Below are 15,332 nucleotides of genomic sequence, written 5' to 3'. Positions count from 1 at the left end.
ACAGTGGGTCAGACTCTGATGCAGAGAAAGAGGCCAGAGCCTTAATTAATAATACTTTTAATAAAATTAAGTTCTTAATAGCACATTTAATACATTAACCCTCCCCCTTCTTGGTTTCTCTGCATTTTGTGCAACATTACTTTGACTTGATTATTCATGGGTCCGTTTCATTTCCCGCCTTTATTTTGCTTTTGAAATCTTTTTCCTCGGTGGGTTTGTATGTGTCTTCGCTAGATGCCTCAAATTAAGTCTGACCACAATCCTACGCTACTTTCTACAGTGGAGAGACCGTCCCCCTGCCCCAGGGCCGTCTCCCCCCCCACCCTACCCCACCCGCACCCTCCAGTGGGAAGGGGAAGCCCTCCCCACCCCAGACTACCTTCCCGAACTAGCGGGGTTTCTAGGACAAAAAGAGCAGGGGGGGGATCTCCCTAGGTGGGGTGAGAAGAGTAAATTGGGGAGAGGGAGATGTGATGGGGGGGGCCTAGGGCCAGGGAGGGGCATGACGGAGTCACTGATGTCAAGGAGCAGCCTCCACGTGCCCAAAGCAGAGCTGAGGGGCCCCCGCCCCCCCTCGGACAGGAGGGCCCACCCTGAGCTGGGGCCGCTAGAAGGCAAGTGCTAAGAAAGATTCGCGGATTTCTTACATGCAAAAGCCAAGCTCCCCAGTCTTCTGTGGGGAGGGTGCTGTCCCCCAGGCCAGGGCTCGGCGGGTGGCCTCTACCTGACCGCTCACAGCTGGGGGTAGGCTGAAACGCAGGGGTAGGGGCAGGGTCCCCCGAAGTCCCTGCTGCCCTCCCCCTGCCTTCATACCCCTGGGAGCCCTGTTCTCCCAGGCCTTCAAGGACAGCATCTCCCCTGTACCCCAGGGGTGGGAAGTCCTTCTTGGAGTCTAACTTCTTTGAGACAATACAGCAAACCTGTGGAGAAAAGGGGCACAGTGCAGCTGTAAAGAACCATTACCGAGATTGTGACCTCCACCACCGCCTCGGAGGCCAAAAGCTACGTGGAATATTGGATAGGAATGAGGACGGGGGTGCCGACTCCCTCAGTCCTCTCGGAGCTCTACGACCGTGGGAAGCGTGTGCGAATCTGTTTCTAGAATGACCTACCAGGCTTTTGAATCAATCCGTAGCGGGGTGGATGGAGGCTACTCTTCAAGAAGGACTTCCTTGGGCCTGGGAGAAGCAGGCTCCACCCTCCCTGAGACCCCGAGAGGACACCCCACTTTGGAGTAAGGACTGCTCTGCAGAGACCAGGGATGCGCCTGATGGCGGGCCCCCAGGTGCAAGGGCACAGAGCAGGAGAAATGTGCTCACCTTCTCTGCCGCCCCGCCCAGCTCCCACGCGGTTGAAATGATCAATGCCATCTTTCAAAGACCCTGGGGACCGAGCCCCTCATCTATTTGTCCTACAATTTAAAAATCCAAGGATTCTCAGAATCAACCCCAGCAGACTGGAAGCTCCCCACCTGAACTAGCAACCTGCTCGCACCCGGATACCTGGACATGGGCGAGTTCTCACATGCAGGGTGGAATTGACCGCTTCCCTCACCTACTTTCCTTTTTCGTTACAACTTTTATACATTCTACTGGACCCAGGGGCCCTCAATGCTACTAAACTTTAAGCTATCTGAATATTGTCTACTAAGTAACTAGTAATTCTTTCTTTTTCTCTAGGATTATATGAAATAAATTTGAATTATTATTATTAATAATTATTATTTTGTAGTATTCTTTTCTTTTAAACCCCTCGGTTTCTTTCTTTTTCTTCTCTCTCTCTCTCTCTCATTTTTGGTTAAACAAAACAAAACAAAACTATTTCTCTTAAATCTTGTACCTCTCTGAGGGTTCCCGCAGGCCTGCAAGGCCTCAGCTCTGGACTTCCCCCTCCTCACTCGCCCCTGGGACAGGGCAGGGGAAGGGGGGGGGGGCAGCCCAGGATCCTCAGTCCTAGTGCGCCTTCCTTTCTTGTTAATCCCTTTCTTTGTTTGGCTCTGCCGGCTCCCCCGAGGGGGAGGGGAGCGGGGAGGGGGCCCATGGAGTGAAATCCAATCTACTTGTGGGGCCCCAGAAGGACCAGGTTCCCCCAGCCCCTGTCTCCGCTACACATCCCAGGATGCTCCCCACGAAAAGCAAATGACATTCCTCCCCAAAAAAAAGTGGGGGAAAAAAGGAACGTAAACCCGAACATATATTAAAAACACTTTTTTTTTTTAAGATTTAACTCTGAATACAAATGTATTTTTTTTCTTCTTCTCTCCCTACATATATTCTAAACCTTCTAAAGTTTTTTTATTTTTTTTAAGGATCACTTTATCATAAAATAAAATATCCTTTTCATATAATAAATTACCTAATAAAAAGTCTTTTTTTTTTTCATATTAGCCCAGGTTCTTTGCTACATTTATACGGTAATAAACGCCTTTATTAAAATAGAATATTAAATTATAAAGAACTGCTTTTTTTTTTTTTTTTTTTTTTGCTATTTTTGTTTTCTCTCCTTTGCGTTGGTCGCCTATCTCGCTCCCTCTCACGCTTTCTCTCCTCTGTTTTGTCTCTCACTATGTGTTTTTGCGTTGGTTTCTAGGTTTGGCTCAATTAGTAAGGGTGGGATTGAATTTTCCGAGCCCCCTAGAGTAACAGTCTTCTGCCTTTGTGGGTAAGAGGTGGAGAGGGGGAGGGGGATCGACAGACAGACATCCCTTCTTCCCACCCCCCTCCCCACCCCCCCTCGGCGACCGGGGGTGCCCATTTGGTTTGGTTTCTATTGTACAGACATCTCAGGATGGCTCACGTTGGCGGGAAGGAGGGAAGTTGTCAGCGGCCAGTTTTCCTGACTGTGACCTCCTTCCTCTCCCCTCCCTGGCTGGTGGTCTGGAGGGGTAGGCCGAGGAGAGGTGAGTTAATTCACAACAGGAGGAAGGACAGGAGGAAATCCCCCCTGTACCTCCATCCCTGCACTCCCTCTCCATCAGATAGAACGGGGTTCCCGAGCTAAGTGCTCAGAGATCATTTGGAAGAGTCCCACCCCACTATATACAAGAATCTCCTGGGACTCCCATCCCCCACCCTCTCCTGGCCCGGCCAGCGGAACCAGGAGGGTGGCAGGCTGGTGGCAGCCCCAAGTGAGCCTCAGGGAAGCAGTGGAGGGGGGATGCAAGGCCTGTTAGCAATATGGGGCCCTGCGGCACCACAATCCCGACCGGCCTGGGACTGAGCTCTCTCTGAAGACCCAGCCTCTCTCCTCAGCCACAATGGGTGGGACAGAGACTTCATGATTTGCCCGCTGATAGGGGTTCGGGTAAGGCCCAGAGAGGGGCACAGGGGTGGGAGCTGCAGGGGGAGGGGGGGCCCTTCCATCCACCAGCCTCAGGCTCCTTCCTGTCCCCTTGAACAGCAGACACACACATGACCCTGGCTCTCCACGACTGCCGGCTGCTAGAAAATCCAGCCCGAGAACTGCTCCCCAAATGCAATGCCCAAAGACGGTAGAGGCGGAGGTTCGACCCTTGATGTACCCCAGTATTCGTTCCCTCCTCAAATTGTCACTGAGAATGGGGATACATTCCATCAAGAATTAGAGGTGTTTCTTTGGAGTGGGGAGGGCCTCCGAATGCCAGAAGAGGAATTAAATGGGGGGGGGGTCCATCCAAATGCTCTTCTCCCCTATTTCTCCCCAGGGGAGATGGTGAACCCAAAGCTGGACTAGAAGGGGCAGGAGGGAGGGGGAGAAGGGAAGAGAGGGGAGGAGGACAGGGCTGGGAAGGGCAGCCATCAAGGGGAAGCAAAGAGGAGAGCCGGTGGAAACAGTAAAGGGAAGGGAGAGCCCAATGGAGGGAAGATGGGGGCGGGGAGCCGGAGGGGCAGAGAGGAGCTCTCTCTCCAGACCCCTGCACCCAGCTCTGTCGGGGAGATGAGCTCTGAGCCCTTTCTAGATTGACATGCTTCCCCCCACCCCCCGCCCGGAATTTCTGTGCAGACTTCTGAAAGGGCCCCAACCCCCTTGTACCATTGGAAACCCAGGAACAGATTCCCAAACAGGATATGGCAGTGGAGGGTCTAGAGGGTCATGTTGGGAGGTCAAAGGTCAGGGCCAGAGAGGGCTTGAGGACTGGAAAGAGCACCTCTAGATACAGATGGAACCTGTCCCCCTCCCTTTCCCCATCCCCTCCGCAGAGGGAGGGGCAGTGTGATGCAGATGGGGAGGTGGACAGAGGGGGTCAGGATGCCTTAACGGTCACCTCTGGCAAAACAAAAGTTTCTCTTAGCTGCTTCCAGATTGAAGGGTGTGTTGAGGTATCAGAGTTGTAACTCTAGTAAAATCTCCTGCCTGGCCCCCTCCCCACCATTCCAGGACTGGGGTGACCAGAGGCTCTGAAAATGGCCTACCCCTCCTCAGCCACCATCGCCTCCCCTCCCCCTCCCCACGGAGCGAGCATCTCTAAGCACCTTGCCCCTCAGACCACTGATTTCCAAAAGGCCCCGGTGGAAAACAGATCCAGGGCGGGCCCCTGGGGAGGGACGCAGGAGGCCTGGGGCAGGGGGCTTAGGAGAATATTCGGATGGCTTGCGTGGCCGTGATGTGGCAGACGGGACACTCCGGGTCCGTCCTCTCGCAGATGCGTACTGCACACTCCATGCAGAACAGGTTGTGTCCGCAGGGCACGAGGGCGGCAGTCACCTCGCTCTCGAAGCACACCATGCAGTCCCGCCCGCCGCCGGGGCTCCGCAGGCCGCCCCCCAGTTTGGAGAAGCCCTGCAGCGGCTCTCCCGGCGGGCGTCTGGGCAGTCCGGCCAGCTCGGGCCCCGCGGAGGAGGCGGCGGGCGAGCGGTGCGCCCCCGGCGGCGCGGCGCGGGCCTTGGCGGACGACGACGACGACGAGGAGGCGGAGGAGAAGAGCACCGAGGTGGGCGTGGCGTTCTCCTGGCCCGCCCAGAGCGGGGGGCTGGTCTCGGCCACGCCGTAGTACACGTCCTGCTTGCCCACGCCGTAGCCCGGGAACAGGTAGCCGCCGTAGCCGAAGTCCCCGCCCTGCTCGCCCAGGCGCGGGGCCTCGAAGCCGGAGTCCACCGCGCACTCGCCGATGCAGCCCAGGCTGTTCTGGCGGAAGGTGGAGAGCGGCTTGCAGCCGGGCGGGTGCACCCGCCAGGCCTCGGAGTAGCGGCTGTCCAGGCCGGCGTCGGGGCTCCCCGCCAGGAAGTCGTTCTCGTTGTTGTACTCAAGGATCTTGCCCGTGCGCACCGCGATGTGCGTCTCGATCTCCTCGCGCGCGCGCTCCACGTTCCCCGGGGCGCCCGTGATCTCGAACACGGGGTCGCGGTCGCGGCTCGGCGTGATGATGTACGTGTTGGTCTGCTGCTGGATGCGCTTGATGGTTGCCCCCTTGGGGCCCACCACCAGCCCCACCACGCGGTAGGGCACCCGCACGCGAATGGTCACCTGGCCCGGCAGGGCCGGCGCCACGCCGAAGGCGGCGCCCGACTTGTTGCGGGAGGCGCGGATCATGGAGAAGTGCTCGGCCGCCGAGATGATTTCCCGTCGGGCTGTGGCCACGTCCTCCCGCCGCCCGGTCACCATGAACACGGGCTCTTCGCCGCGCACCGGGGTCTTGATGTACGTGTTGGTCTTGGCCCTCAGAGCCTTAATCTTGCAGCCTGGGATGGGGGGTGGGGGGGGGGGGAGGGGAGAGAGAAGGAAACTCACAGGGCAAGAAGGTCTGCGCTGGGGCCAGTCGGCTCCTGATCTTTACTCAGACCCAGGCCCCCAGGTGCGAATGCCCCCTGCCTTCCACCGTCCCCCGTCTCGGGTCTCCCCAACGCCTCTATCAACCACAGATTTCAAAATGTACCAACTTCCGCTCGGATTCCAGCCAGGACCCTCCAAATTCAATCACTTCTTGAAACCGGGAGATAATCACGGACCCTCCGGGACAAGCTGCTAACCTCAAATCTGCTAACTCCACCCAACCACGTACTGTTCCCTCCACGTCTCCACTGATTCCTGACTGCTCACAAACTTCCAGGTCACTTAATCACACCGCCGCCCCCCCCAAGGCTGACACTGACCTTGTAGGGCCCCGAAGTGCTCAGTAACCCCACAATCTCCTGACTTGACCTCCATTCATTAAACGTGTCCTCCAGTCTACTCAGGGACCACTGACACCCATTTGCTCTGTGATCTATGATCACCACCCCCCCCCCCCGACCTTGCCTTCCACCCATTAGTGCGTCTCACAGGGTCCCAAATTCATAGCACGTCTGCAGCAACCAGTGGAGTGTGGGAGACTGGGAAGGGTCTGAGAATCAGTTTCAAGAGGGAAAGAAGTATGAAGATAAAAATAATGACGTGTGAGGGACAGCACCCGAGCCCGTGGACACTCCAGCCACACTGTCCCCTGGGGGCAGGAGCGCTGAGATGGGCTGGGCGCTGAGGAGGTGACAGACAAGGTATTCTGCACCCACACTGACGCTCTGAAGTAGAGGGGGTTAAAGCTGGGAGATTGGGGGGAGAGGCAGGAAGAGAAAGAGGAGAGCCGAGACAAAGAGAGACAAAGACAGCGAAGGGGAAGAGAAGGGTCCAGGAGGCTGGCGTGGACACAGCATCTCTGAAGGCCGCAGCCCCCTGATGGCTGACAGGCCAAGCCTGTCTCCTCTTTCCCAAGTTCTGTCTCTCTGCCCCCCGGCTTCACACGCAGCCGGGCTCACGTGCTTTCTCGAAGCACACATGCCACACGCGTGTGAGTTTGCACATCCATGGACCTAAGAGCCGTGATGCACCGTGTGCCTTTATCTAAACACGACTCGTGGTGCAAACGCAGTGCACACTCACACTCACACTCACACACGGACTGCTTGTGTCTGAACCTCTCGCACACCCTGCTCTCCCATCTCCATCACCCGCAGCCCTCAAACAGCACATTCCTCTGCACGCCCACAACTTTTGCCCCCCGCGCACGTGGAGACACGTTCCCACCGCTCTGCAGGTACACGCTGTGCTCTTTCTTCTAGCCCCCACCGCGTGACCTATTCCCCCCAAAACCCATGCCAGCGGTCCTAGCTCTCCCATTGGGCCCCAGCCCTCCAGCCACGGGCCTGAGGGCAGCTGGGGTGGGGGCGGGGGGGCTTCTCTCCTTCCTTCTCTCCAGGTGGCTTCTCCTCCAGCCCCACCAGATTGGGCAGGGGGGAGGATGGGGTGCGTTGAGGGCAGTGCTCCTCACCTTCAAGAGACCTCAGGAAGGAGAACTGGCTCCTCCCTTCTGGTCTTCAGGCCTCTTGGCAGTTGAGAAGTCCTACCTGTTGTCAAGCCCACATCCTTGCTGCTCTAATATCAGTAAATGCTGGTCCTCCTTTCTGTGAGGCCTGGAGGTGCGAGGAGCAGTGACTCCCTCTCCTACAACTTCCGCTCACATGGCGTCTGCTGGGCACCCGGGGGCTCTAAGTTCTAGGTCCATTAGCTGAAGCAAGAGCGGGGTATCTTTGGGGGTGGGGGTGGGGGTGGGGCAGACAGGCCAGGGCAGGAGAGTAAGAAGAAAAGCTGGGGGCCCGGAGGTGCGGAGCTGGTGGACGGGATCCTGGGTTTTGGAACACCGAAGAAGCCATCTCTGGAAGGGAAGACCGCGGGGCTTCACCTTTCTAGAGGTCAAAAAGAGGAGTCCTGGCGCTGCGGCCCAGGGAGGGGGGCTAGACAAGAGCGAGGACTTCCACGTGCTTCAGGGGTGAGGGGGGCTTCTCCTCCCCGAATAGGAGAGATCCCCCTACTTTTCTGAGAGACAGATCCATCCGTCTGCTGCAGAGGCAGATGACTCCATGAAATCCTGGGCCCTCCCAAGACCACCCCCGCATCCAGGGAGAGCTATCAGTGTCCCCACCCAATTCCAGGGCTCGGGGTCCCTAGTTTCTGGCAACAAGAGGAAATCCAACTTTTTGAACCAGGAATCTCGAGATGGAGCGCCCCAGGGGGGGTGAGGGCTGTGCAGGGGAGTGGCATCTTCCCTCCTCCATTCTGGATCGCCCTGCAAAATGCCCCCAACCCCCAAGCAGTTCGGGTGGATGAGGTGGGGTGTACGGTAGGCACCCCCCCCCCCCCAGGCTGGTCTCCCCTCCTCCCCTGCCCGCAGCCGGCCTCCTCCCTCACTCCCAGCCGGAAAGCAGCTCCTCTATTGTTCCCCACTGTGGGACAGCTCCTCCCCTGCTCCTCCCCCACCCCTACCTCCCAGCCCAGCCCCCTTGCAATTTCCAAATCCCGCCCCCCCCCCACTCCCCTTTGGGAAACCGTGAGAGGGAAGGGTCCCCAAGATCCCGTCTGCTCAGTCTGGACCCTCACCAACACTCCCACCCCCACCCGCCCAGGGATGCTGGAGCTGAGGAGGGTGTGGTATCAGACACACCACACTGGATTAATTCTACACCCCCCACCCCAACAACACACCCAGGCGCACGCCCTCCAGCCGAACCTCCGCCCGAAGGTTTCTCACCACCCCCCCTGCAGGCCCCCTCCTGCCCTGTCCTACTCTCACACTACCAGAGACCCCTCTCCAGGCCTCTGGCCCCTGGCCGTGGCCAGCCCAGAACAAAAGCCTGAGAGGGATGAGGACAGGTCCACGCCAGGACGTGGCACTTCGTCGGAGGCGCCCCTTCCAAAACCCCACAGATCCTTCAACTCTGGTGTGTGGGTGACCACAGGACTCCCTCCTCCCAGCAGCCCCCCTCCCCACTTCTCCCCTGGGCTGGGACCCTCCCATGAGCCACACCCCCTTCCATTCCTGCACTCAGCCCAACAAAGAGACAGATACTCAGTCTGGCTTCCCGGGCCAGGTCTCCCCCAAAGTCTGTAACTCCAGCTGTAGGGGGTCCCAGGGGTGCCCCCTCCCCAGCCCACGAGCAGATTCCCGGAGCAGGGGCTTCTGAGCAACTCTTTGCGCATTCCTCCAGTTTTTCTGGCTAGGAGTGGACATCCCCTCCGGACAGCCTCCCAGGATTGGGAGACCGATCCCCCTCCCTTTTCCCTCTCTCTGTGAGAGGCTATTTCTTTGTCTAAAGGCAGAGCCCTGGGGAAGGAAGGAGCCGAAGAACAGTCCCGACTGGGGGTGGCAGGGAACTTTGTGGCACTTGGAAATCGGGGTAGGGGGCGGGTCCCCCTTTGTGGGGAAGGGACAGAGCCAGAGGCGGGCAAGGAGAGAGGAAATGAACTTTCCGTGCCGGGATGGGGTGCCCCCCACTCCAGTCCGTCTCCGCGGTCCCGGCGCCCGCTTACCTTGCCTGCCCACGATCTCGGCCACGTGCTCGGAGGTGGGCACGGGGACACACTCGGTGGTGTTGCTGCTGCCCTTCAGGCGCAGCTCGGCCTCTTTGTAGAGAGCGCAGAGCTTGGCGTCGCTGGCCCCTTTGGGGGCGGTGGGGGGCTGGGGCGTCTGCGCCGCGGGGGCCGCCGGCGGGGCGGCCGGGGGCGCCGCGGGCGGCGGCGGCGGGGCCGGCTGCGGGGGGGCGGCCGGCTGCGCGGGGGCGCCGCCCCCCCCACCTCCCCCGTCCTCGCCCGCCGTGGGGGCGGGGGGCTCCCCCAAACCCAGGAGGCAGAGTTGATCGAGAGCCAGCTGAAGGGCGCGCTCGTCTTCCAGCAGCCCTCGGTCCTTAGCGCTTCCCCCGAAACATCCTAGTTCTCCAAAGCCCCCATTTCTTTCCATTATTCCAGATACCACTAGACTAGGCATGGCGAAACAAAAGCTGGGGGAGAGAGGGAGAGAGGTGGTGGAAGGGAAAAGAGGAGAGAGGAGGGGAGGGGAGAGGAGGGGGGCGTGTGGGGAGGGGGGAACAAAGAACTGGGGAGGGGGGAAGAAAGCGAGATAGAAAGATAGACCCTCCCCCTAAGCCCCCCTCCCCAAACACCCTGTAACCCGACTCCCCTCGCCCCAGCCCCCGGGGTGGGGGTGGGGGGAAAGAGAAGCAAAACCGAGGAAGCCGCTCTCGTCTCCGCTCCGGGGGTGACGGGGGGCGGGGGGCTGCGGGATCTCTGCCCCCACCCCTCCCGCCTCCGACCCGGGCGGCTCTAGACCCCGCCGTCCAGACGCCCCCCTTAGGCTCCCGCACCGAGCCCCGGTCCGGGAGCGGCGCCCAGTGGCCCCCAGTCGAGCCCAGCCCCTTCCAGCGCTCAAACTCTTTTGTTTTAAATGAACTGGATGGAGCAGCATGGAACTGCGGGGGGGCCGCGGGGGCGCCCGGGGCATGCCGGGAGTTGTAGTTTCCCGCCCTCGGGGGCGCGGGCTCGGGCTCCTCGCCCCGCGGAGGATGGGGACGTGCCTCCGGTCTCCAGCCCGGCTCCGGGGCGCAGCGGGGTGGGGGCTGGGGGTGGTGGAAGTCGAGGTCCCCGGTTTCCCCGAGGGAGGGGCGGGCGCGGGGGACGGAACCGGAGCGGGTCGGAAAAGGCTGACGGAGCGCCCCCTCCCCAGACGGGCTCGCCACCCGCCCCCGCCTCGTCCGGGCCGGCGGGGGGGGGGGGTGTCCCCCTTTCTTATGGTAATGAGGGGGCGAGGGGGCGGGAGCGGCCCGGCCGGGTCGCCGCGGCCCCCTCCCTGGCCGCGCCCCCTCCCCGCGCGCTGCCTCGGCGCCCCTCCCTCCCGCGGAGTCGTCCCGGCTGCGGGCCGCGGGGACAGCCTCTCCGCAGAGCAGACAAAGCCCGCAGCGCGATGCGGGCGCCGCCGGGCCGTGCGCGCCGAGGAGGCCGGGATGGGTCGGAGGGCGGGACCCCCTGGCCAAAGCCGGGGTCCGCTCACCGCCCCCCCCCCGGCCCGCCGAGCGGCCAGCCACCACACCCCCCCCCCGTGCCCTCCCGTCCCCCCCCCCCACCCCAGGCTTGGAGATCTGAGCGGCGGCGACTGGGAGGTGAGTTAGTTCTGGTCCTTCCGAGCGGCGGCGGGGCGCGGGGCGGGAGAGGGGGGGCGGAGGGCAGCGAGCGGGGAGGCAGGCGAAGGCTTGGACGCGAGATGTGACTTAACAGTTTCGGGGGAGAGCCCCGGGCTTCGGGCGCGACCCAAGGAGGGAGGAGAGACGGGGTGCGCTCGGGACCCGAACTTCCTTCGGGCCCGGGCCCCGCAGACGCCTTGGGGGTGATCTGTTCTCGGGCCTCCACCGTCATTGCACTTGCCCCCACCCCCACCCCCGAGCCCGTTAATTCGGCTCCTTGCACCCTGGACGTTCGGTGGAAGTAAAAATAAGTTTTTAAGGCGTGAATTGGACAGCTGGGTACTTGTAGAGGGAGTTGGGGCAAGTCGGGGTGTACTGCGACCTTTTCCCTCCCTACGCCGCCTCTCCAGCATTTCTTTTGTCTCCCTTCTTATGCCTGGGCCCTTCCCAAGGGGAGAGAGGGTGCACTGCGGCCCGAGGGCTTGAGGTTGGACTTTCAGAAGAACTTCCCAAAATCGTTTCGTGAGAATGGGTGGGGGTGAGCTACAGTGGGAAGGTGTCCTTTTCTGCAGGGCCTTGGAAACCCAAACTCTGAACTGGGTTGTGAGGTAAAGTCCTGCCTGGAGGCGGGGAACAGAGCGATGAGGTGACCTCACAGAGCTGCCACTGTGAGGCCTTGAGGGCCGGGCGGTGAAGCCCAGTTCCCTCTGCTGGTTCTTGGAAAGAGGAGATTTGAACAGCAGGAGGCTGGGGGCTAGAGTGCAGGATCCCAGGAGGGGCAGGGCTCTTGCTCCCGATCAGCAGAAGATCAAAGGGAGGGGAACCATGGCCAGGCACCCCTGGAGGGCCCCAGAGTCGGTGCCCCCTGCACTGGGGATTTGAGCGAACATTAACAGCAAGCTTTAGGGCTTGAGCGGCAGAGGGAGTGGAGAGGTAGGTAGGCTCTTGTCCCCTCTCCTTCTGCCCCAGGAACGTGGATTGGGCCACCTGTGCTCCTGGGGGCCCGTGGGGCCCTCTCGTGGGGGGAGGCTCCTGCTCTGTGGACCAGGTGACTGTTTTTCACATTAATAGAAATAGCACACACTTGTATAGGACTTATTGTGTGCCAGGCATTTTTGTCACCAGCTGCTCCGAGCCTTCCTGTCCCCACCGAAATGAGATTCCCCCTTGACACCCACCCCTGAATTTGCTCTGCTTCCCCGCTAAGCTAATTAAAGCAGGAGGTTAATGACCAAAGAAGCCCCGGGGATTTGGCCCGGGTGGAAAACAAAGGACAGAAACAAGTGTGTGTGTGCGGGGAGGGGGCAGCCGCTGAACAGGAAGGGTAGAGTAAGGAGTGGGGCAGGGGAGGCCGAGGCCCCTGCTGGACCCACCTCACTGAGCCGACAAAGACAAGTCAGCTTCCCCCTCCCCCCGGCCGCCCTGGGTGTGTTAATGCGCCACGTGTCGCCCTCAGGGTCCCACTGAGACTCCAGACAGAAAACAGAAAACCGAGGCAGGAGAAGCCAACGTGACCGCGTGCCCCTGGAGGGCAGGGTGCGTGCGTGAGTGGCACTTGGGTCACGCGCAGGAGCGTGTGCCTGCAGATGGTCTGGGGTATGTCCACCCACAGTGGGGACCACCAGACTGCCCAGGTGACAGAGTTTTCATGGGGCGGGGTTTTGCTGAGTCCTTCTCTTGCTCCCAGAGGCTGATGGCCTCCTTTGTTCAGGGGACTCCCCTCTTCCACTGACACTTGTATTGGACAAGCTAGGTTTCTGTCCAGGGCCCTTCTCTTCCTCTTTCCGCCTGCCTGCCAGCTCCAGAATTCAGGCCGAAGGCCTTAACTTAAACAGTTTTGCTTGGAAATAGACGACCGTGCCGACCCCACCCCACCCCTCACGGTCTGCCTATGACCAGAAAGGTGTGTGCATGGCGTATCTCTCCACTCCACTCCAAGGCCTTAAAGGACAGCGCTGTCTTTCCTCTTTGTCATTGTCTCCCTCCCTGGCCCCCCAGTGCCCAGCACGCAGCCCTGCCCAGAGCAGAAGCTCAGGAAGAGGGTGTCCAGTTAGCTGCATATTCGAAGTTTCATGGCGTGAGAGGAAGGAGCGATCCTCTGGAGGCAGACGTGCTTCCTGAGTAGTCGGGTGCCGCCGAGCCTTGGTTTCCTCGTCTCGGAAATGGACAAACAAGCCCCCAGCACAGTGCCTGACTCAAGATAAGTGTTCGGTCGATGTTAGCACTCTGGCCCTGTTGTTCTCTCCTCGCAGTGGACTTTGGCTAGATTGCGCTCTTCGTTAATTAATTTTCATTCATTCCTTCTTTCAGCTAACTGCTTCCTTTTGAGCTCTTAGGATGTGCCAGGCCCTGGAGGAGATCCTGACCCACTGTGAGTCACTCAAAGCCAGTGCTAGATCTGGCCTCGTAGAAAAAAAGATTATCCCAAACAACCAGCAGATAATTCCAAAAATAATTCCTGTCGAGTGCTGGGATGCAAGCAAATTCTGTGTCCGTGGCCGGCACGGGCAGGCTTCTAGCCCCGGGCCTGAGGAACAAAGGCCTCCGTGGAGCCGTTGAGTTGGCTGGGTGTGCAGTGCGTGGCTCAGTCCAGCTGTATCTGTGTGCGTCTCCCTGTGTGCACACAGGCCTGGCTACGAAACACGGCAGGACAGCAGAGCGGCCCAGGGTTTGTGTGGCGGCTCAGGACAGCAGTGGGGTAGGGTGATCCAGACCGTGCTTGTCTGTGTGTGGAGCTCTGTCCCTTCTCTTCTCTTTTCTCTCTCTCTCTCTCTCTCTTTTTTTTTTTTTTTATAAGTGTATTTATTTATTTTGAGAGAGAGATAGAGAGTGCCAGTGGGGCTGGGGTGGCAGAGAGAGAGGGAGAGAGAGAGAATCCCAAGCAGGCTCTGCACTGTCAGTGTGGAACCTGCTGTGGAGCTCGAACTCGCGAACCATGGGATCGTGACCTGAGCTGAAATCAAGAGTCGGACGCTTAACTAACCGAGCCACCCGGGCACCTCCCTTCTCTTTTCTGGGCAAACGTGGGCACCCTTTGTCACCACCTGTCCAAGTACCAAGGGATGGGGCACATACCTAGCTCTTGTGCACCCCCCCACCCCATGCCCTAGTCCCGGAGCCCCAGGGAGGCTGCCCCACCAAGTTGGCTGGCCCTCGTGGAGGTCCTCTTAGCCATCTCCCCCGTCCTCTCCGTCTGTCCTCATCAGAGGAGCCTCCTCTCCTATGTGTTACGGGGTCTCCATTTTCTTTTCCTAACACCCCTCCTCCTGGGAACCTATCTAAACACCGTGTTTCCTGCTGACAGTGGAGCCAGTTTTCCCTCTGTTGCTGGAACAATGAATTAATTTCCCTCAGTGAGAACGTATTAAGTAAAATTCTGTAGGACACACAAAAGAAATACCAGGTTTGATCTCTGCTCTCAGCAAGACACAGAAACTAGCCTATGTGACTCAGAGAACATGGTCAAACAGGATTGCATGTGAGGGCAGAACGGTCTTTGGGCCTTGGAGGGCTATGGGGATGGAGAAGAGAGGAGGCCACTACAGGTCCGTCCGCTGTCGTGGACCCGTCTCCACGGGCTCTGACGCCCAGCTTGAGGTTTGGCCTGGACAGAGGCCCCTGCCCTTCCCCAGCGCCCACTCCAGCACCCCCCACCAGGTCCCCTGCACTCTCTCATTTCCCTAGGGAGAGCAACTCAGAGGGGCTGGGGTGGAGCCAGGGTCCCCCAGGACAGCTGGCGGACAGGGCCCCTCTGGGACTCAGGGCTGGACCCCGGCGTCCGGGAGGCGGGTGACACCGGAGCTGTGACAGTTGGTCCCCAGATTCCTCACCCAGTGGCGCCAGCTCTGGTTTCGGGCTGGGGAGAGGGAGGGGGAGGGGGAGGGGCGCCTGGTGCCAGGCTGGGCTGATTGCTCTCTTGGGGCCGGGTGGCGGGGGGGGGGGGGGGGGGCGCGACAGCAAGCATGCCCTTGGTAGGTTATCGAGGAAGGACTTTTCCAGTGCCCTCTCCATGCCGGGAACTATGCTAGATACTAACAGGGGACACTGGAGCATTAGACACAGCTTGGCACGGATGAATGAATGGACATAAAAGGCATACTCATCCTGTAGAATGTCACAGGTGGAATGGAAGTGGAATGAATGAATCAATCAATCAATCAATCAGTATTCGAATAGATTCATCAATTATCCGATGGCCTCATTTTACAGAGAAGGAGAACCCAGGTCCTATGACTGTCTTGTGCCTTCTGTCCTGTCATGCTCTCTTTTTTAGGAAAGGGAAGAGGAAGTCAGAGAGAGGGGTGGGAATGGACTTGCCCTTTGCTGACTGCCTGTTTACTGCTGGGCCCTCTTCTTGGCCTTTGCAGACTTGATCTCGTTCAACCCTCTTCACGGCTCTGTGAGGCTGGGAACACACCTCTGCCTAACATTAGG

General features: G+C 59.6%; 2 protein-coding genes across 3 annotated transcripts in view; one reads left to right on the top strand and one right to left on the bottom strand.

Annotated features, from left to right (window-relative positions):
• Positions 1–3,949: 3,949 nt before the first annotated feature.
• MEX3A (mex-3 RNA binding family member A) lies at positions 3,950–9,788 on the bottom strand. Its single transcript, XM_042976085.1, has 2 exons — positions 9,256–9,788; positions 3,950–5,657 (listed from the first exon to the last, which is right to left on the bottom strand). Exons 1-2 carry the CDS (start codon positions 9,707–9,709, stop codon positions 4,549–4,551), a joined length of 1,563 nt encoding a protein of 520 aa, XP_042832019.1. The 5' UTR covers positions 9,710–9,788; the 3' UTR covers positions 3,950–4,548.
• A 1,835-nt stretch (positions 9,789–11,623) lies between these two features.
• LMNA (lamin A/C) overlaps positions 11,624–15,332 on the top strand; it is a 38,441-nt gene continuing 34,732 nt past the window's right edge. For both annotated transcript variants that reach the window (XM_042975770.1, XM_042975771.1), the window contains exon 1: positions 11,624–11,831. The gene's annotated coding sequence lies outside the window, so the exon portion shown is untranslated. The remainder of the gene's footprint in view (positions 11,832–15,332) is intronic.

Source organism: Panthera tigris, chromosome F3, assembly GCF_018350195.1.
Source record: "Panthera tigris isolate Pti1 chromosome F3, P.tigris_Pti1_mat1.1, whole genome shotgun sequence".
NCBI lineage: Eukaryota > Metazoa > Chordata > Mammalia > Carnivora > Felidae > Panthera > Panthera tigris.
Note: the sequence above shows the minus strand (reverse complement) of the source record. Positions and strands in the feature narration are given on the sequence as shown.